The 23,690-nt window shown below is 31.3% G+C and overlaps 1 protein-coding gene across 1 annotated transcript; it reads right to left on the minus strand.

The window, feature by feature from the left end:
* Positions 1 to 569: 569 nt before the first annotated feature.
* Positions 570 to 15,831, minus strand: LOC139492615 (uncharacterized). The gene is made up of 5 exons (XM_071280765.1): positions 15,825 to 15,831; positions 13,181 to 13,444; positions 4,916 to 5,038; positions 2,179 to 2,296; positions 570 to 851 (listed from the first exon to the last, which is right to left on the minus strand). Exons 1-5 carry the CDS (start codon positions 15,829 to 15,831, stop codon positions 629 to 631), a joined length of 735 nt encoding a protein of 244 aa, XP_071136866.1. The 3' UTR covers positions 570 to 628.
* Between the last annotated feature and the right edge of the window lie 7,859 nt (positions 15,832 to 23,690).

The following is a 23,690-nucleotide window of genomic DNA, read 5'->3' on the forward strand; positions in this document are numbered from 1 at the left end:
GATTGGAACTTTCCAGAATGATCCAAATAAAAGATGCGTTATATAAACTTCTACATTTTACTAGAAACTTCCGTTGTAACTTTCTAGGACGTTCCATTATAGAGTGTTCTAGAATTTTCCGAGACAACTTTATATATATATATACAGACACTAAAGTTAAACACACACTCTTGGACTTAGACATCGATAGACATTAGTATTCACAGCATTTGGATTGACACTTTTATTCTACAAACAACATCATACTGGATTGTGATCTTAGTAGTGAATGTAATATTCAGATTGGATTCCAAAAGATTTCCGGATACAGATAAAGATAAAAGATTGGACTCATATTTTGACAGTTAAGTTGACAGTAATATTTGTGTAATACTTCTTGTAGTACTTCTTTTGTATAATAAATATTGTTAAATTTTATTATTGATTTGTGTCTTTTGTTGGCTACAATTTAAAGGTAATTTCTGGCCGTAACATTATAACAAATATCAAACAACTATAGCTACTTTGAACATTGTTTTTATAAACTTTTTATAACAAAACTCGTTTTTACAGCTATGTTGATATTCTTTTCCAATGTCTCTGCAATTTCATTATGGACTGAAAGACGCCAGTATTAACAATAACAACACTAATTATAATAACAGAAATGAAGTCTGATATATTCAGCAGCGCCATCTTCATACGGTTTTACAGTCGCAACAGTTTTAACCCCTCCAGTCTGACAGGCCCATGTGATGGTTTCTTCAGACACAGACATGGATTTTACCTTCTGACACGAACCAGTATACCGTAATAGGTAAAATGGATTTCCAGTGGGTAGTTTTATTTCTAAGACATCACTTCCATCATTTCTTGAAGACAAAAACAAAAAAGCTGATTAAAAACAAAATCGCTGTATTTAAAAAAAAATCAAAACGATGTCAAATTATTCAAGTAGATATATTCGATTTAAACTTATTATTGCTTTATAAATTAAGAAAATATTTCAAATACTTACAATGTACATAGATTATTCGGTATTCATACTTATTAGACCTAAATAAGTTTCTGATCAATTTAAAATATAACTAAGATCTGCTAATTATATTTCATTCTATGACGATTTAATTTTGGTTGTTTTTTATCTATAAACTCATATACAAAATTTTGTCGTGTTACCATGACGTCATCAACATTTTTCTTCATGATTTCTTCCTATAAATAGAACTGAAAATTAAATTTTCAGGAATGATTGAAGTTTTTTCAGTTCATTCCAAATAACTTAAAAATAAGGATACACAATTTTTCTTAATTGTATACCACATTTTTGTATGTTATTTCTTCATAAAAAGAACAAACGTTGCAATAATTCCAGTGATAAATCTCTTGGTTTTAGTTTGGTGCCCAAGGTTGTTTTCGCTCAATCGATTTATGACTTTTTAACACCGGTATACTACTGTTGCTTTTATCAACATATACAAATACATGATTATTTAAACAAAAAATAACCCACCGCCAATGCTTATGCCTTGCAAAAGGCAATTAACATGGGGTTCAATTAACATATTTGGATTTGGTAATAACATGACTAAGTTGAATGCCAAGTTTGATCAGTGAAATAACAAGTTATTTCGAAGGGCGTAACTCATAGATAAAAAGGCAATCAATTATGTAATATCAGCATTACAATCAACTAAATCATATGTACACTTAAAAGAATACTAAATACTATCCCATGGAATAATATTCGTAGTTACTAAAAGCAAGTTAAAATATCTTATCTCCTGAGGAGAAATTATGCCGTCGTATACATCAATATCGACCGTTGTACTTCAAATAGATTTCACGAAGAACCGTCATAAAACTTTGTAGAACGATAAGTTTTTATGTAATATTTTAAGTCACGGAAAGGAGGAAGGAAACGGAAAAGATAATTCACTTCATCAATATAAAATGTTATAAAAGACAAATAAAAATAATCACATTCCGAGACATTTGAACAGGATGCGGAGTTTTTCCAGATTTTGAGATGTCATCCTTTCTATTTACGCCTTGATCAGTGTATCATGAAAAAGAAACACAGAATGTTCAGTATAGATTAAAAAAGAAAATGCAATTAACAGTATACTGATGTTTGTTTTCATATTTTTATCTTTAGTTAAAACAAAAGTAAATAAGACCGTGTATTTCCGTATTTACCTACAACAGTAGTATATAATAGTGTTTGTATTATATACTCCCGATGGTAACGTCCCAGATTTCTCATTGGCATTCATGTTGCTTTCATCGTCCCATGTTATAGAACCCTCCGTAAAGCCTGAAAAATAGTGATTTTTTTCAACAGTTGAGATTATTTATTTCACGAATACTGCATCTTTATAAAATTATTAAGTAACTGTCGTATTGCAGTTTTTTCAATTGTTGTTTTTGTTTTTTGCTTAACTTAACAGATAACAACTGTTAAACTGCTAGCTAGCTAAGATTTTGTGAAAACAAATTACATAAAACAATTTGTAGATTTGTTTCTTTGCTTGTAGAAAGATATCAAGGAACATGGCAGTTGATTTTGGCTTTTTGTGTTCTTTTTGGTGATATACCTCTTCAATGTTTGTTTTTGTATATCCTTGTCTTTCAATTATCGGGCGTAATGCGTTCATGAAGAAGGTAAATCCAGAAAAGCGCTTACGACCATAAAATCAAAAACATATTGTTTTTTATATTTGTTGTTTCACCGAATAGTAAATGAATATACTTCATTTTGTATAGAATTTCTGGCAATTAAGTCCATACTTTTAAATTGGTTTTGTCAACCAGGAATGATGAGACGTTTCTACCGCCTGCTATTTTTTCTCATGTAACACAATATTTTGCTTGTTATATCAACGATTGATGACTATAATGGTTTACTTTTACAAATTGCGACTTGGATGGAGAGTTGTCTCAATGGAACTCACAACACATCTTATTATATCTACTTATACAATTTAGGTAAACAAATATCGTTGCCCTTTCTTTGATTTAGAAAACTGAATGAAATGAAAAAGACAGAGAATGTCTAAAGGATATTAAAAAATCATAAGACGATAAATCTGTGGTGCAGTAATATCTTGAGTGTAAAATAAATTATGATTGCACCCGAAGGGATGACCAATTACATAATTTATGAAAGATACCAGAGGGAAAGTCAAACTCATGATCGAAAATAAACTGACAACGCAATGACTGAAAAAGAAAACAAAAAGACATAAGACAAAAGACAAATAACAGAATATATTTATAACGTCTTACTGATTTCTCATCTAAAAATTTACAAGAAATTATTAAACGTATTGTTTTCAATTTTTTACATCACTGTGTCGATACCTCTGCTGGTGGACTTTCAGTCCCCGATGGTTTAGTTTAGTTTAAACAATATTTATTCAAAAAGTGCATGAAATATAAATATACAATATAAATACAGGGATTCGGAAACAAGAAAAACTTATATAAATCCGTCTCCCTTAAGAAAAAATAACAAAATTAGGAACATAGTATATAAGAAACTCGTATAATCTAATTTTCAATTCACATTTAACATGTTTATTCTGTGGTTTGCCCGTTACTCAGAAGTCAGTTTGATCGAAAAATGTGATCAACTCTTTTTATTATACTTATGGTTCATGTATCTGAGAAATATGTAAATGTTCCGAAAAAAAGGTAACATTAAAAATCAAAGTTTCAACATCTAAATCGACATCGACATAAAGATAATTGTTATGGACCAAATCTCCCTGTTTCTAAAATAAATCTTTGTCCCCGATGGTTTCATCAGCTCAGTAGTCAGTACATCGGTACCGACATGATTTAACAAACTCTACTGAAATTGTCCGTTTATAAATTTTTAAATTATTAAGAAACTAAGGTTTCAACTCCCTCAGGCAAAGTTGGTTTTAGATGTATTTGGCGATTTATTTTTGGTATTTTTGACATATAGGTCTTCAAGTGTTTCGGCACTTATACATCTTCGGATTTCAAATGTTTGGCTTTGAGCCAAAAGAAATTATTAAACATGTTGTTTTCATTTTTTTTTCTGTAAAAACAAACTTATCGAAGTGTATAGGTCATTGATGATAGTTTTTCAGAAAAAATGTGAGAACAGGTGAACATATTTATTTTGCCAGATACATGTATCTTTCAGATCCTTTATATCAATTTATCATATACTTAGCATTGATATGATAGTTTTTGCATATATGTAATGTACACAAGCCATACTTTCCCATCCGGGCTGATTTAACCCATATCAGGGGCATCTCGTGCACAAACGCGTAATAGTGCCTCTCGTGCAAGTTACTTTCGGTATTTCCGGAATCGTTTGTTTACTTTTGCATTGTGGGCGTCAGATGTTTTTTATATTATGACGTCACCGTTTTACGGGAACCTTTTTGAAGTCCATTTATGGCGGACAAATAGATGTAAACATGGCCAAATCCAATGATATAGATTTCCAAAATGATGATAGTTTATCATTGATTTACAGGATCTACAGGATCTATGTTATCTACATATATATCGAGGTAGTGATGCTATTGTTGGACAATTGTAGTGTATATTATGTTGGATGCATAATTTGACCTTTTTGTAAAGCTTTTGACTGTTGAAGTAATTTCATTTTGTTTTTTACCTTACATAAAACAATTGTCGGAAGTATATGATAAAGTGATTAATACATGGCCTTTTCCATATCAGCCCGGGTATCATCCGTCAACCCATAACAGCACCGCGACTTCGTCTTGGGCTAATATGGGGTCTCGGGATGATACCCGGGCCGGTATGGAAAAGGCCATGTATTAATCTCTATATATACAGTTGATAATGTAATGCAACGGACATCCTTTTTAGTTTTGTAAGTGATATGCGTGTATGCTATATTGCGTAATGTATTTCATATGCCTACCTGTTGGACATGTGGTGTATTTCATGATACAATAATTCCCAGCAGGCCAGTCACTCTCACTGCCAGATGTTGAAGGTTTGGTGCAGAAATATACTCTTATGTTACTATATTGGTCCTGTACAACTAGAAAATGCTTACAATTTAAATACAGCTATGTAATTTCTGCTTGTCAGTAGGGCTGCTTAATAAGTGAATGAATAAATATACATGATATGTGGCATGAATACTAATTAAACAAATATACGTAGGGACCAAATGACAATAATATGAACAATTTTATGTAACCACACGACTTCAACAATGAGCAAAACCCGTGATGTACAGAAACTATAAAAGATATGTAGCTTCCCCTATCCACTTTCAGTGGTGAAACAGCACAACATAAGAAAAATACTGTAATAATTAGTTGGAAAGACTTTAATTTAAACGCGACAACAATAGTGAAAGTGTGAATTGTGTACGTATAACGGTGTATGGTGAACAGTGTAATGGTTTATGTATGAAGTATTTACCATTTCAGGATTGTATATTGACCAGCCGGTAAAAGTCTAGAATGGTCGTTTACTATAGGTAAAATACTCTCTTAAGTTTCGAATTTGTACGCTCTTAATCAGGTTAAAATTAGTCAATCAAACAAAAACCTCGATCACAAATAAAAAAAACCCAGTTATATTGAGGAGTAGATTGGATTTACATTTGAATATGGAGCAGTTTCTGATAACTATCCTCCTTATCTTGTAAAAGGTAAAATCACAAAAATACTGAACTCCGAGGAACATTTTTAATGGAAAGTCTTAAATAAAATGTAAAAGATCAAAAACTGTCATATTACTTGGTAACAGACACGTTAACTACAAGAGCTATTCATTTGATGAACTTACACGTTGACAATGAAGGTGTAATTGAGGAAAACTATCACTTGAGATTATGAAAATTGAATTAAACTATCTTGACACATCTTTTTAACGCATTCATTCAATTAATTGCTTCTTTTCATCAATTAGGAAACACACTTAATTCAAGTACATGCAGACGCTTGAAGTAGTGTTGAACTGGTAAGTCTACTTTTTCATCCAATATGATGTCTAATTCGCTTCCCTTGTTTTCTGTAATTTACTTATTTCATATAAGAATACACTTATATAAGCTTTGGATTTCAAATATTTTGGCTACGAGCATCACTGACGAGACATGTATTGTAAAAATGCGCATCTGGTGCAAGAAAATTGGTACCGTTAATTTTATTAAAATGTACACCAATGGTAGTATACAATGCAACATGCTTTATTCCGGTTATATTAATCCATGGCATTAACAGCAAATAAACGAGTTCATATAAGTTGATAATTCTTAGCACTTAAACAGCATGACTAAATGCTATATATATCGAACCTGATAAATAAATCAACAGTTAAACAATTTCTTCGAAATGCATTTATCAAGAAATATACAGTTACAAGTACATATCTAAATCGACTGAGTTTAAACAAATAACGTCCAGTGGTTGTGGTCAGTTGATTAGTTTTTCTTTTATTGTGTTAGTATATTTGTCTTTTAAACAATACAAGATTTTGTTATGATTTGGCTTTTGTTTTTTTTAGCTGATTCAAAGATGAATTTTGTAAAAGCAGCTGTATGAATTTTGCCTGTTAAATACACATGAATAGCGACCAAATTGAATTATGAGGAACACCCATGGTAAAGGGAGTGATAGTACAGAATTTTAGTATAAATTTAAACTCTTAGAAGTCTGAAGGCATAAAACTGTAAAAAATATGCCTAATGGCTGTATGTTTTGTAAGCCTTATTAATTGTAGGATATGATTTTTTACAAAGTGACACAGTTTTAGTGGTAAAAAGAGTTCCTTTGGGAAATGCAGTGTCTTTATTAACAGACGTGTAACCTAATTAGTTCATGTTTCCTCCTTGCTTAAGCCGTATTTGATGGATAAATGTCTAGTTGACAGTCGTATAACACGCCCTTAGTTTTATTTTTATACAATAATACCGAGAACAAATGTACATGCTTTAAATAATTTACTTTTACATGATTTCAAAAACCTCAGCTGCGCATTTTATTTTTTATTTGTCATTAAAAATATTAAAAAATACATATAATGTACATTTACAATTTCGTTTAATTTTCTTATCGTTGAAAGTGCTAGTTTTGTTCAGTAAAGGTATTAATAATTAATATACTAATTAAAATTTGTTGGAACAAATGTCATATATATCATACTTCTAGGAATATAAAGATATAAAGTACTAAACAACTTAACCCGAGACTTTGAACCTGCAATAATATGGCCCTCTTAATGCTTGCAATGTTTCCACCAAGTAGTATAACAATTAGGTCGATAGTTTCAATGATAATGAAATAATTAATACTATGTACATTCAGCTTTGAATTTTACATTTTTATTCAATTATAATAAATTTATTCTTTTATATGGTTGATCGATATTTAAGATATTAAGCCTGCAATTATCCAATGTTCACCTTGAACATAGCATGCATATCTATACAGCTTTTTGTGGTCCAAATTATAAAAAGTGTCGTTATACATTCCATGATAAGTGATAATTAAATCTATAAATTAAAAAAAAACTTTGGCAAATATTGAGACTTTTGCCTCAAGCTTCAACAAGATCGACTTTGATATCAATATACAAACTATTATCAATTTAAATCTCAACTACAGATCAGTCTGGTACTGCCATTTTACAGGTTTGATTGATTGATTGTTGGTTGCTTAACTACAGTGGCAAATATTTCATGCATATTCAGGACGAGAACAAGTTCACAATAAATACAATAGGTAGGTTGATACAATAGAGGCCACCATGGATGATGGTCGGAGAAATTTGGACTGCCATTGGAAAATGAGGGTATATTGGATAGGGATAGAAATTTTGCCTTGCAACAGACCACCTACGGACCCCTCAAAGAGTTGTTGCAAGGGTTCTTAACGTGCAAAGAGCGTGGCACTCTCTTTACACGAGGCATCGGATTTAACGTCCCCCTTCTGACCGGACGTGACTGCGAACTTGATACATCCCGCACAGCCAAACGGACGCCCCACTTCGGCAAGCGTTTTACTGCCGGTCGGGAGAATACCAAGTGACCATATATCTATACCCCAGTCACCCTTGGGGTTCAATTTTACAGGAAGGTGCACGACAATCTTATTTGCTTTAGTATGAAAAGCTCGCTAAGAGTTGTATGAAATGTTGTGATTTTTAAAGTAAAAAACATTGTTGATGAAATCCATGTAAAACGTATTGCTTGATCTTAGCGTGAATCGCATTCTCAAAAAAAATTAAAATATATATATCGATTTTTAAATGCTCCACAGTTAAAACGTTCACGCAACAATTTGCGTTGAAATTTGATTCGATTTGAAAGTTTGTCAAAACCTCAAACATAAATCTAGTTTGTTAAATAAATAATTGAATGTTATTGTTCTGAATCAAGTTTAACAACTTAAATACATTGCTTTATTTCATTTTATCATTTTTTAACTGTTAAATCAATGATAAACTAATTGCATTATATAGCATAATGTTTGTGCTGAAAAAGTATCATTTATTTCGCATTAAATCGTCGCAAAAAAATTGTTTAATAACAATAGATTACTTAAAAAAAAAATTTCATTTCATTGAATCGACAATGTACGAAATAAAAAAAATGTGGGATATAGATTGAAGCACAACTTTAACGCTTGAAACTTAGTGGATAGTACCCATAACTGTTTAAAACAACATTCGTAGACACCAAAATGACAAAAATATGAACGATTTCATGTAACTACATGGCTTTCAGCTATGAGAAAACCCAAACCATATAATAAACTATAAAATTTCACTTTACGTCCAATATTCGCGGACACTGGTGAAACAGGAAAACATGAGAATAAACTAACAATTAGTTGGAAATGACTTGATTACAACGGGACAACTTAGTGAACGAAAGGATTATGTAAATGTAACGGTGTATGGTGAACGGTGTAATGGTGTATATGTGGAGTATACGAAGGGATTATGTACATGTAACGGTGTAATGGTATATATGTGAAGTATACGCAATGGCAGGACTTTATATTGACCAGCAGTTAAAAGTATACAATGGTCGTTTTCTAAAGGCAAATAAATCTTCAAGTTTCGAATTTTTACGCTCTTAATCAGGTCAAAATCAGTCAATAATCAATTAAAAAAACACGTTAATAATGAATGTGTAATTGCGGAAAACTATCATCAAATTGTATAGAAATAGAAATTTGGTATTTTGAAACACATTTTTAACACATTTATTCAATTAATTGCTACTTTTTATCACCTAGACAACCTACTTCAAGTACATGTAGACATTCGAGAAAGTGTTGTACGGGAAAGTGCGCTTGTTCATCAAATGTAATGTCTGACTTATTCCTTTTCTTTCTGAAAGTTAATTACTTTATAAGAGAATAAATATAGAAATGTGCACTAATAGTAGAATGTACAGGAAATGAAAACATGCTTTATTCCGGTTACATTAATCTATACAATTTACAACAAACAAACGAGCTCGAGTGTAATAAGTTAATAGTTCTCAGCACTCAGACAACATAACTATATGCTATATTCATCAGACCTTAAAAATGAATCAACAGACTCTTTAAACAAATCCGCAAAGTGCAGCAAGAAAAAACCACATAGCAACAAGTAAATAATAAACTTGATCGTGAAAGTCCAATCAAATAACTGAAGGAGTTGCTGCTGTGGTCAGTTGATTGTTTTCCTTTTATTGTGTTAGTATAAACACTTTGATGTTTTTTTGTCATTTGAACTGTCTCATTTTATTATCACTCGGCTATTATTTTTTTTAGCTGAAACACCTTAGGAATTTTACCAGCTGAAATACACATGGATGGCGGCCAAATTGAAATATGAATTACCAAAGTAAAGAGAATGGCAGTACACAATTGTAGTAGAAGTTTAAACTTTAAAAAGTTTGAAGGCATATGAATGATGATAAATATTCCGCAGAGCCGTTTGTTTTGTAATGCATAGGAACCAGAATATAATTTTTAACGGACTTTTGTAGTACAAGTGACACAGTTTAATTCGTAAGAAGAGTACCTTTCGAAAATCTTTTACTAGGGTATTTGATGGATTACTGTCTCATTTCATTGGCAAGAATATAGCGCACCCTTATTCTTATTTAATACAAAAATTTAAAAATACGAGCATGAATATATGCTTTATTTATCAAACCTGACAAATGAATCAACAAACAACGTTTAACAAATTCATCAAATTGCATGTATCAAGAAAAAAACCCTGTACCAATTAAACAATAAAGTGATAGTTTAAACAAATAAATTCAGAAGTTAAAAGTTTTGTAATGCATGTGAACTCTCAATTTTAGGATATAATATTTTACGAAACGTCATAGTAAAAATGACACAGTTTAATCGTAAAAAGATTTCTTTTGGGAAATTGCATTGTCTTTATTAACAGAAGTGCAACCTATTGAGTATTATTTTATGTTTGCTGTTTGCTTAATGCAGTATTTGATGAACAAATGTCTCATTGACAGTCATATAACACACCCTTAGTTTTATTTTAAACAATTTACAAAATCCTTTACATGTTTTAATTTTTTTGCTCTTAAATAAACTCAGGAACCCCTGCTGCGCATTTTGTTTTCCATTTGTCATTGAAAGTATCGATCAATACAATACTACAATTTCACAAACACTTTCAATGATGAATAATAAATCTTTACATGTTTTATTTTTTTTGCTCTTAAATAAACTCAAGAACCCCTGCTGCGCATTTTGTTTTTCATTCGTCATTGAAAATATCGAACAATACAATACTACAATTTCGCTTTAATTATTCATCGTTGAAAGTGTTTTCCAAACGTATCTTGTACATATTGTATAAAACAAATTTCGTACAAATAATACAACTAGGAACATAATGTTCCAATCATCTCGACCTAATGCAAAAACATATAGAATAAAACTATACTACACCAAATAAGTCTACCATATGTCAAAACTGAAAGACGAACAAGACTATGATACCAACCTATTAGACCACCGACGATTAAGAATAAGATATTTCATAGTGAATGTATGCCCTTACTCGGCTGTGCAGTAAACATCTGTAATGGCTTTGCTTTATTATAATACTGTGCAACCAAATTGATGTTTGAATTGTTCCACTTGAAACGGAAACAATAATTGAGGTTAGTGACACCGTTGAACGCATTACAAGAAATGCAATATGTCAGTCTTTGAACCAGAAATAACTTATAGTATTTTAAATGTTTTACTCAAACATCATAGCAATAAGGTCGAAAGTTTGAATGATAATGAAATGTTACCATGTGCATTCAGCTTTGAATTTTTCATTTATATTCAATTATTGTAGAAGTATTCCATTATATGATTGATCGATGTATAAAATATTAGCCTGCAAATATTCAATGTCCACCTTCAACATACCATGCATATGTATGAAGCTTGTTATGTTCAGAATGATAAAAACAATACTTTAATTATATATTACTAAATCTATAGATAAAAAATGGTTCGACAGATATTGAGCCTTTTGCATGAAGCTTCATACAAAATAGACTTTGATATCAATGAACCAACTATTATCAATCAAATCTCAACTACAGTTCAGTATGTTACTGCAATCTTTCAGGAAGGTGAGCGACTTCCTGTTTTGCTGGCGTATGAAAAGCTCAATAAAAGTTGTATGAAATGTTGTTATTTTAAAATTAGAAAAATCATTGTGGATGAAATCCAAGTAAAACGTGCTTATTGTTCTTAGCATTATTCGCATTCCTGGATATATCTTTATTAAAATGCCTCTGAGGTGAAAGTTTCGATTAGCATTAGCTATTTTGCATTAGAAATTCGAATTGATTTGGATGTTGGTCAAAATCTGAAACATAATTCGAGTTTGGTATATATAAATAAGTGTTATTTGAAGTGTTTGGAATCAAGTATAACAATGTAGTACATTAATTAATTTTATTTATTTTTTACGGCAAAATCAATGTTAAACTAATTGCATTATATAGCATAATGTCTCTGCACATTAATTTTCAATTATTATTATAAAATAACATTTGTTTAAAAAGAGTAGGTTTCTTAAAATACAATTTTATTTTCATTGAATCGATAAGGTACCAAATACAGTTTTCTGTTGCTTACATTTATATTGTCGATCATATTTCTTAGTTTTATATTTCACAGTGAGTTGGGTTTTCCAGCGGAAATTGCTTATTGTTGGTGGTTTCCCCTTAATCGATGAAAATATGGAACGTATACAAACTTTAATTCAAACGGGATACAACAGCCTATCGTTTACCGTAATACCATTATGAAAACCAATATAACTGCAATAAATGTGCATATTGACAACACTTTTCTCTTCAGTGAATGACTTATTTATCTTTTGATAGACAATGATTGAGGTCACTTGTAATCACATTAATAAGGGCATAGCACAACTAAAACACTGGAGACTTGGTTAATGGTATCCAAAACTCTACAAAATCAATATAAAACCAGATTTATTTGGAATTCAGCTTACCCTAAAATGAAAGTTTAGCTATGATAAAAATATTTAAATGAAAAAGTGAAAAGAATTATCCATTTTGTCTGTTAATAGACATTTAAGATATTTTTTGAACAAATAAATTAAGATTTTGGGTGTTAACTGATGCCAGAAACAGACAGAAACTGCATTTTGATTATACCACAGTCATTCTAAATGTAATGAAATGACTGCACGAATAATGCGATATATACAGTGCACTTTGTAAATACAGCTGTTTCACAAGATACACCTCTTTTAGGGAGATATATAATATTGAAAGATATTTTGTTTTGTTTACCTACAGGTTACCATATATGATCTTTATGTTTCATCCCATAAAGACATAACTTGGGGAAATTACAAGTATAAAGACACATAGGGTATATGCGAATATTGAATTCTGAGGAAGGGCCCAGAAGTTCGGGGAAAATCAATGTTAAAAATATGTCGAACATATGTTCTGACCTTTGAATAAAATACAAGTCTATATTTTCAGAAGTGCAACATTTAATCTATATTCAATAACTAAACCAGTCATCTTAAAAATCCGAATAATCAAATATATATATTTTTCTATAAGATGAATAACTGCAGTGTAAAAAGTAAACCTACACTGCTGCTGGAGCAGATAGTTTTGAATATAAATATTCTTAATGGAAATTACCTGTCATGCTCGTAGAGACAACATAGCCATTGTAACGTTGGTCATCTTCAGTGTCATGGTACCTGTTGCCTTCCATCCAGGTGATATCATTTCCTGGACATCCAACAGCAGGTTTCATTAAACTGTATGTTCCACCTGGCCATGATACAACAGTTTCCACAGTTGTTGATTTAACTGTAGTAGTAATAACTTCAGTCACCTTTTCTGTCGTGGTAAATGTTTCTGTACTTGTCTGCAGATTTTTCACTGTAGTTGTTTGTATCGCTGTAACATGATGACAATATTTTGTACTTAAGCAATGAAGCTAACACTATATATTTAGCAGGTCTTTATATAGAAAATGATTAATCATGTCTTGAACTCAGCTAGTGTGATTTCTTTTTCTAGAAAAACAAAATATTGAATTGGACAAATCTAACATGGAATGATTCATCAATGTGATGTAAGATATATGAAGATTGATTTGATATTTGATATTTGGTGTTTTAACGCCAGTTTTAAGCACCGCATTTAGACTATTTCGTGGCGGTCATTTTTTATTGGTGGAGGAAGCCTGAGTGTCGGGAGAAAACCACCGACCTTCGATAAGAAAACTGACAATCCTAGTCAATAATGATTGGAGTCGAGTGCACCTGCACGAGCGGAGTTCGAAAAATATTCGAAGAAGAAACTTATAAAGGTTTAAGCTTGAGCGAACACACAAATATTTATGTCTGTAAAAATAAACAACTCGTTACAAATTTCCGAAGCGTTTTCTGGATTAACCTTTTTCAGAACGCTCAAAGCGGAATATTTGAAAGATAAATTTGCATAAAATCGAAACAAGAAAAGAGCTATATGTCAAAATTTAGGTGAGAATGTTTTCGTCTAAAAATTTGAACGTGCCCGTTCATGAACAGAATAAGCTGAAACATGTACTCCTTTTGCTTAATGAAAAAAGAAGGTAATGAGTCGATATTTATTCTAAATACATCGGATGGTTTCCGATTATTCTATTTTAACTATAACTAATCCATTTGTGATATAATAATGAACTATTAAGTATTGATTAGATCCTAATAGTTTCTGTATTAATGAATATGCAGCGGAGTTGACATTTATCAACCAAATAAAAAAGATAAAAAATATTATTAAATTATCACACTCACTGATATATCTATGATCAAATGTCAAAATGAAGTGAGACTCAATTTTATACCAAAGACCTGATTTTGCTCCTTATTTTTATCATTAGTGCAGTGTCAACGCTCTACAGCACATACATGTTGGCTTTATTGTCTATCACTAATTGAACATGAACTTGAAATAAAAGAATACCGCAGATAATCATAAAGGTCTAGTTCAAATTTTCGACTTACAACTGACAGTTTGATTCAGTTGTAAACGTAGGTAAACATGGGTTTTCAGCAAAAGAGATAAAATGAATTTTCTCATAACGTAGTACTGTTCATGAAGATGATGCACTGCAAAATCAAATTAGTATACATGGCTTACCATTTAGAGGTTGACTGAAATTTTCTTAATGACAACGCTGAAGTTATAACATCAAGATTTAATGGACGCATTCAAACATAATTGATAGTTATGAAATGGCATTGCCAAAGATGATTCGGATACTAAAATTGTGCTAGCCACATTGTCCCCATTTTTCTTCGTTACAATAATCAAGACAGGTTCGACAAGTGGAGTAGAATAAACGTATCCTTCGGAAATTCCAGAGAGTGTATACTTGAGTGTTGTGTTTTATAAAGTGTGGTTTGCTTGCCCTTTGTGATCTCCTATCGTCATTTTGTTCATAAGACATTGAATAAAGTAGTAAACTGTCGTTCAAAGTAATGAATCGAGTGAGAGAAAACAAATCCGGATTTCAAACTAAAACTTAGGAAAGCACATCAACTATAAGAGAAAAATAACAAAATAATATAAAAACTGAAGCGCAACAAAAGACAATCGACAATGCAACATACATAGAAACGAACTATTGTATAATAACTGCCATAATTCTAACTTGGTACAGGAAATTTTAAGAAAAAGTTTTATAGCAATGACTAATATATAACTAAAATAAAAGTATTACATGACTGGAATACAGTTCAAATAAATACAAGAACACTCGAGACAGAGAATAACATAAAAAAGATAATATAATAGTACATTTCAACATGTTGACCACAGAATAACAACGAATACCTAAAATGATTTAGGACAATACGCAAAAACATGCATAATAGAATGACGAACTTTGCGTCATACGAATGTATAAACGCCACAAAAAGTAACGTCACGGGCAAACTTCTGAATATTGGATATAAATCACGATTAGGTTAGTAATTATGGTATTTGATGTTTTTTATAACAATAACAAGAAAATCAATATGGAATTGTGTTAGTAATTGTTCAATGTATATGTTCCAATATTGATAAGATGTGAATTTCCATTGATAGTTAGTGGATACAAATAGACCAGATTTGTAAAGTTTAAAATATGTTGTGGCACATATATTCACATTTTGGCGCAACTGGATACCCCCCATATAATAATTTAATACTCAAACAAAAACAGAGAGAATCGCATAACCTCCAAAGAAACAGGAACAGTGGTGTGAACAGGATAAGCATCTCCTACTTTTCATGTATTACTCACACTGCATATCCTCACTCTAAACAAATTTCACAATCAGAAAAAGTACATAATCAGACGACTTTTCTGGTTAACAAAGATCATAGGCGGTGAAACGTGTCATCATTGAGTTATATTGTTTAAAACAGAAACAATGATGTTACTAAAACATGTTTAAAACGTTACGATAGACTAAAATGTCAATATATATGTAGAAAATACAACAAACACGGAGCAATGTATAAGTTGAAGCTTTACAGGTAGTGCATCTATGTAATTATAGTGGACGCACAAAGAACAAAAGTAAAATTTACATGTTACATGTTCTGAATGTTTAGATAATAAAATATGGAATGTAACAATTTCTTATTTTTTTCGTTTATATGTATTTGGTTATAAAATCTGCATAGCTTCAAGCTGGGATTTGAATGTAATGAAGGCCAACGCACTACGTATGGCACGTTCACCAACATGTTCACGAAGTTTATAATGACATATTCTTGCAAAGAAGAAGGAAATACTACATTGCATAAATGGCAAATTCCTTACAAAATGTAATTAACAGAAAACTGAAATGCCGATATGAGGTCCTGATGAATAGCTTGTACGACTATGGTATACAGCATAATATAACTTACATAATTATATAGAAAAAGAACTGAAATTATTATTTGACCTTTAAGGATGAATAAAAAAGTCTACAAAGTTTACGGTTAATGCGAGTTAAAGGTACAATATTTAATTGATTATTAGATTGTATACGAATATGAATAATTTCAGTCGTTCTATGACAGGTTTTCACCTCATTGTTTTTTTATTGATTGATTGGTTGTTGGATGTTTAACGTCCAGTGGCAAATATGTCATGCATGTTCTGGACGAGAACAAGTTAACAAAAAATAAAATAGGTAGGTAGTAATAAAAGATGCCACTCAGGATGATGGTCGGAGAAATTGTGACTGCCACTGGAAAATGAGGGTAAATTGAATAGGAATTGAAAAAGAGTGGCATTCTCTTTACAGGAGTCATCGAATTTAACGTCCACATTCTGACCGGACGTGGCTGTAAACTTGATTCATCCCGCACAACCAAAACGAACGTTTTTGTTTTTAACGTAGTCTTCCATTAGGCTTCAGCGTCAACTTTGAAATTGAATGTCGGCCTGGATTAACAATCGCTGTGAAGTCCCTTGTTATATAATTTAATTGTCGATGTAACGCGTCTTCTAATTGGCTGACGTCGTTTTGTTTATCATATCATAGACACAATTTTGTCGTAAAATGGAATTTAGAATCAAATTATAAGAAATAACTGTAATATTTTATCTATCTATTCGAAATAACATAAAAAGAATGTGGTACGCACTGTTAAATAACCCACTATGCGTGTTATTCAGTGTGCACCACATTTTTTTATATTATTTTTTCATAGACATAAAATATATTATAGTTATTCCTTAAATAACAAATGAAAATGATGATTTTCTTTTTATAATAATGACAAAAAATTTGAATAAATGTGACATGTTTTTAGAAGGTCGCAAATGGAAAAATTTACTAGATGGAAGAATGAATTCAATAAATATTATAATAACATACTAATTTGTATTTTTTTTAAACGTAGTCTTCGATTAGGCTTCAGCGTTAACCTCGAAATTGACTATCGGCTAGGATATACAATTGTTGTGAAGTCCATTGTTAGATAAAAAATGAAAATGATAAAAAAAACAAAGACGAAAAATTGAAGAAATGCAACATGAGTTTAGAAGGATGCAAATAAAATTGACTAGATGGAAGAAGTTATTCAAAAATATTATAATAACCTAATTCTTTTATTTTAATGGACAAACCACATGACTTTATTCTACCATTTTGTTTTCTTTCAAAATGTATTATACATATCCGGAAGAACATTTCAATTACAGATGCATTTTATCCTCTTATCTACTGATTTTTAACAAATATTGAAATGTATAAGATTTTATTTTGAAAAAGCTTATGTTTAATACCAATATGGTTTTAATAACTTTCACGGATGTAAACATATTGTTCAATTAACAACAATATATATACAGAAAACACGCAAGTTATTCAAAACAATATCATGACTCATCGATCATCATTTGGGTTTTTCGAATGGCGAAGTGCATAATTTGATTGATGCGACAAGCAAATTCTATTTCTATCAAAAAAGACAATCTTTCCGGGTCATTCAAAATTCAGTACAAACAAGTTCGACATATTGAATATAAGAGTTTAATTAAACTATTGATAATGACTTCAAGGTATCCCCACTGATGCACTTTCGGAAATAATATTATATTATACCACTACATATTGATACAAAACTTGTCATTAAGGTGGTACCTAACACTTTCACTAAGATAAATTTGGCTCGTTTGATTTTAATAACATTTTGACAAAGTATTTACTTTGACCATTTAACAAAAATATAAAAATTTCAAAAATTTTGAACCAACCGTTTTGTCAGAAAAAATACACTGTTTATATAGCAGTTTGAAAAACACCAATTTTGATAATTGAGAAGCTTAATTTTCCCTTAAGATCCCAACGTAATTAAAACGTTTAGATGACTTTACAGAGTTATCTCCCTGTAGTGTTAGGTACCACCTTAACCTGAACAGTAAAAAGAAAAATAACATAATTAAAAACTAATTATTTAATTGAAGGTTATTCCATCCGATACGGTATATTTTGATGCTAGAAATATAATTTTCCGTGCCCAATGATTACCTTTTGTTTTCTCATTTGATAGTTAACTTGACACGGATTCTAAAAATATATGGTTCTAAATACTTTTACAATAAATAAATACAAATAATGTTACTTCCGGTTTACAAAAGGTAATTTCCAGATGATTGTTTCAAGGTCATATGACTTGCAACCTAATGCACAAAGTCTAATAGGTTTATTATGTATGAATTAAAATTCAAAGCAAAGGTCAAAATCTAGAACGTCAAATCAAGCTTTGACTTCGACTACAATTTCAAGGTCATGAAACAAGGGTCTCAAATAAAAAAACTCTAGGTCTCTACTATATATTGTTAATGAGTTATATTACATACGACTAATATTAGATATAAAAGAGAAAACAACTCCTATTAAATGTCTACATACACTTTCAACTAAAATTTACGTGTTACGACATGTCCCAATTAAAAATTCTGTGAAAATATTTTGTCGATATGTTATAAGATTCTGAAAATAAGTGATAAGAAGCCAAAATCAAAATCTTGAACATTGACCTTTACCTCATTTTCATTTTGTTTTACCAAGAACCTCAAATCCAAAGATTCTAGGCCTCTATCGTTTATGGTTTTCCAGTTACATATACATTTAACTTACATCAAATACAAAGGGGGAAATAACTCTCATTTGGTATCTTTATATGGCTTCGGTCTAAATTTAACGAAAACCTCCTGAGGATATAACGGCCAATTCAGAAAAATAAATTTGTCGGTTTTTATACGGTTGCGAAGTTTCAGAAATAAAAAAAAAAAAAAAAAAAAAAACAGTGTTGGGGGGGATAACTATTAAATGGAAAAGTATTCGGCTACGCAATGTTAGTTACAAAAGCGTACAAAAGAGGGACGAAAGATACCAGAGGGACAGTCAAACTCATAAATAAAAAATAAACTGACAACGCCTAGCTAAAAATGAAAAAGACAAACAGACAAACAACAGAACACCTGTCACAACATCGAAAACTACTGAATAAGCAACACGGGCCCCACCATTAACTAGGGGTGATCTCATGTGCTCCGGAAGGGTAAGCAGATCCTGCTCCACATGTGGCACCTGTCGTGTTGCTTATATAATGACAAATCCGGTAAATAGTCTAATTCGGTAGGTCACATTCATGAAAGGGAAGGGGATTGTATTAATGACGTTAGGAACATATCCGATATCATTTGTGAAACGGTTATTCCATAACAGTCAACCAAGTCGTGATGACGTCCGTAAAATTTACGAAGGGATGATTATTTCAACTTCACCATATGGAACTCTTGGTTTAATAGCTTCCTTGTGAGCAGTAACCTTCTATCAAGATAGGAAATGCAAGCACGGGAATATCATATCAATTAAGAGATATGTACCCCGTATGCAGGTGCTGCTAAAATGTTGTTAGTTAGAAATGGAAAGTTCACTATTTGAAAGCTGAAATCATCTCTTTTGTCGTAAAGTTTTGTTTTCAACCGACCCTCATGGTCAAGTTTTAGATGTAAGTCAAGATATGAAGCCGATTTAACTGTATCTGTTATATCCTTTATCTCTAGTTCGATTGGATAGATGCGTTCAACATAGTCACCAAATTTTGAATTATTTAGTGAAAGAACGTCATCTTTATAGCGGAAAGTAGAGTTAAAGGATATTGCTAACTTCTTATCTTTATTCCTACGAAGTTCCTGTATGAAGTCAGCCTCATAAAAACAAAGAAACAATTCGGCAAGAAGAGGGACACAATTGGTTCCCATTTGAATGCCGAGAGTCTGTTGAAAAACACGTTCTCCGAATGTAACAAATATGTACAAACTGTACGATATCATATTCCAAATATCTCAGCGACATCTTGCGAAGCATCAATACAGCGAGAAAAACAAAAAAGGCGGAAGAAAAAAAAATAATCAGAAGAAAAGCAATAGGTCTTTCCACGGAAAAGTGGAAAAATGTAATTACCGAAATGCGAGAAAAATTCATAACAGAAAGTTCACTTTTAATGGCAAAATCAAAACGCAAACACATCAAATGAATGTAAAACAATTATTTAAATCCTGGTACCTTTGATTACTTTTCACACTTCTGGATCGATGCCACTACTGATAGATGTTTCGTCCCTGAGGGTATAACCAGCCCAGTAGTCAGCACTGCGGTGTTGACATGAATATCAATTATATTGTCATTTCCATAAATTTCCTGTTGACAAAACTTTGAAGTTTTTGACAAACTAAGGATTTTCTTTATGTAATTTGGGTCCTCAATGCTCTACAACTTTGTACTTGTTTGGCTTTATGACTATTTTGATCTGAGCGTCACTTTTGAGTCTTATGAAGACGAAACGCACATCTGGCGTATTAAATTATAATTCTGGTACCTTTGATATCTATATTCATATTTCTGATTTAACTGTCTGATCATTCGGAATAATTATAATTATGTGGAGAAATTATTTTTTAAAAACGCTCTGACATCGTTGTCGTCAATTATTTCATGATTATTTTCATAAGAACGGTGTTCAATGGTGAAATAATTTGTTCTTTTGTTGCACATTACTTTTGAATAAAGATACAAGAAGGTTTGAAAGAAATTGTTAACATAATTCATATTTACTTCATATAAAAAATACTATAAGCCATTCTGACCAAAGGATTGGCTTATGTTGTAACATAACAGTATTGTATTTTCCTCGAGTAAATAGATATCTTGGCATGTTTTTATCTGACTTTTTATGAAGTTTCTACACTAAATCTCTTGGATGTTGGATGTGTACGGATTGATAATTTAGTCTTTGATGCTTTTCTTATTAGTTGTTAGGGCCTTTGAACTAGCTGTCAGTATTCGCGAGTACTCTCAGATCAGTACAATGTATTTTTGTTGTTAGGATATACAAGTACACGGCCCCGTCCACCCTGTGTGTTTGTTAGATGTATTTCTATTTGTTTCCATCTAATAAGTTGAGCCTTGTTCAACTAATGTTTATAGTTCGTTCTTATGTCGTACTGATACATCCCTGTCCAAAGTTATGAGAGGGTTGGGATCCCGCTAATATGTTAAACCCAGCAACATTCTGCATGCATGTGCTTGTCCAAAGTCAGGAGCATGTAATTCAGTGGTTGTCGTTTGTTGATATTTAACATACATGTATTTGTTTTTCGTTCATTTTTTATACATAAATTAGGCAGTTAGTTTTCTCGTTTTAATTGTTTTACATTTGTCATGTCGGGGCCTTTTAAGCTAACTATGTGATATGGGCGTTGAGCATTGTTGAAGGCCGTACGTCGATCTATAGTAAATTTCTGTGTCATTTGGTCTCTGGTGGAGAGCAGTCTCATTGTCAATCATACTACATCCTCTGTTTTTATAAAACCTAAAAACGTTAATTCAAATAAGAATTCAAAGGTCAACAACTGTTCGTAAAAAAAAACCTATGTACTAAAAGTAGCAGAACTAGGCTAGTGTTGTTGATTCGCAACCTCTTTTAGTTGTCACTGTAAAAATGAAAAAAAAACCAGTTTTGTGTAAACCGTTCATAAACTGTTTTGGGCTGTACCAGTGGAATAACAAATCAACAAATGTTGTGAATACTCAGTTGGATAACAAAAATAAGTGTTGTTACTTCTCAGCCCTCCTCTAGTTGTCCCGGTAACTGGAATAACAGGACAGGAAATTTAGCGAACAGTAGGATCAACTGATCTAAAACCGAGTATTTTGAATAAGAAACCCATTTCAACTATTCTGACCAGGGCATCCCGCTTCCAATCCACAAAATTGGTGAAAACGCTACTGTTGTGATTTCATCACATAGCAGTCAAACTTGTGGAGTATTAAACACCACATAAAAACTAATAGAAATCACCATACAAAAAAAAACCCGATACAACTCAAATTCAGAAGACATATACAGTAACTTGTATAATTAAAATCATACTTGAAACTTCCAAACTACAACTTCTTAAAATAACCTAAAATTAACTCGAAAACGAAATAAAAAGCAAAGTGTCATCCACTTTGTGATCAGCTGTCACCATTTCTCAGATGTAAGGCCAGACTTTACACACTTTTGTTGCGAACAGTGTTGAAACACAATTCCGCAGAATGTCGAAGACTTAAATTTGTAAGCATACTTTCCATTCTCAATTTCCTGTCATTGTAGAAAATAAAACTAAATCTTTTTACTCATGTTTCAAACCGTATTATATGAATAGTTCGATATGAAAAACAAGATAGACTTGCATGATACTAGAATTAATAAGGCACAACAAAGTTTATATATTTTATCAAAAAATCTACAAAGCCAAAAATAGGAGTTTTTAAAAGTTAAATTAACTTAATGCATGTTTTCGTAATACTATGTATTTTTCTGTTTTAGTTAACAGTAAATGTTGGAAATAAGCTTTACAGTATATGTAAGAAAAAAAAAACCTAAAGGCAGCGAGTTCCATACTTTTATACTCAGATGAATAAAATTAACGTCTGTTCTAAAGGGTATAAGGATGAAAGTAGTTAATAAGCTTATGAAATATAATAGCAGTCGAATGACAAACTAACATTCGAAAAAAAGGCATAACAAACATTCTATGAATTACATGACATAAGTAAAAAAATATGTACCATTTCAATTAGGTGCAAACTGACAGGTTCTATATATCCTTGAATTTCAAATATTCTGTAATCAGCGGTTCTGATGAAGATAAATCCAGAAAATCTTTCGGAAGCTTAAAATATTATTTTATTTCTGATATAATTTGTTGGACATTGTTTATGTATCAGCTAGGTTTTGTTTTCTTTTCCGATTATTTTCATTTGAGATTTGATATACATGTATTTTCATTCAGTCTTGTATTGTCATATAATGTTTTTAACATTTACAAGTCCATTTTCTATAAAAGTTAAATACTAACCTTCATTTTGATAAACAAGCGTTGTGTCACTGTCAATAACTTCTGACGAAATAACATGTTTGTGCAATCTGCAAGTGAAGTTTGCACGTGAAAGACTGGACGCTGTACATTGCGCCTCATTTGTACACAATAATCCACATAATACTAAACTATATCGTCCAATTTGTATAGAATGATACGGATCATCCAATCTGACGCCATTCTTTATATATAAGGGGAATATTCTCTTATCTATATTTTCTGCATGTAATA

The sequence above is a fragment of the Mytilus edulis genome, chromosome 10, assembly GCF_963676685.1.
Source record: "Mytilus edulis chromosome 10, xbMytEdul2.2, whole genome shotgun sequence".
Taxonomy (NCBI): domain Eukaryota; kingdom Metazoa; phylum Mollusca; class Bivalvia; order Mytilida; family Mytilidae; genus Mytilus; species Mytilus edulis.

Bases quoted from the DNA above. Each gene is read 5' to 3' on its own strand.
- LOC139492615 (XM_071280765.1), bottom strand. The intron at 5,039-13,180 runs GTAATTTCCATT...AGCATTTTCTAG, and splicing joins TGTCTCTACGAGCATGACAG to TTGTACAGGACCAATATAGT. The intron at 2,297-4,915 runs GTAGGCATATGA...ACTATTTTTCAG, and splicing joins ATACACCACATGTCCAACAG to GCTTTACGGAGGGTTCTATA.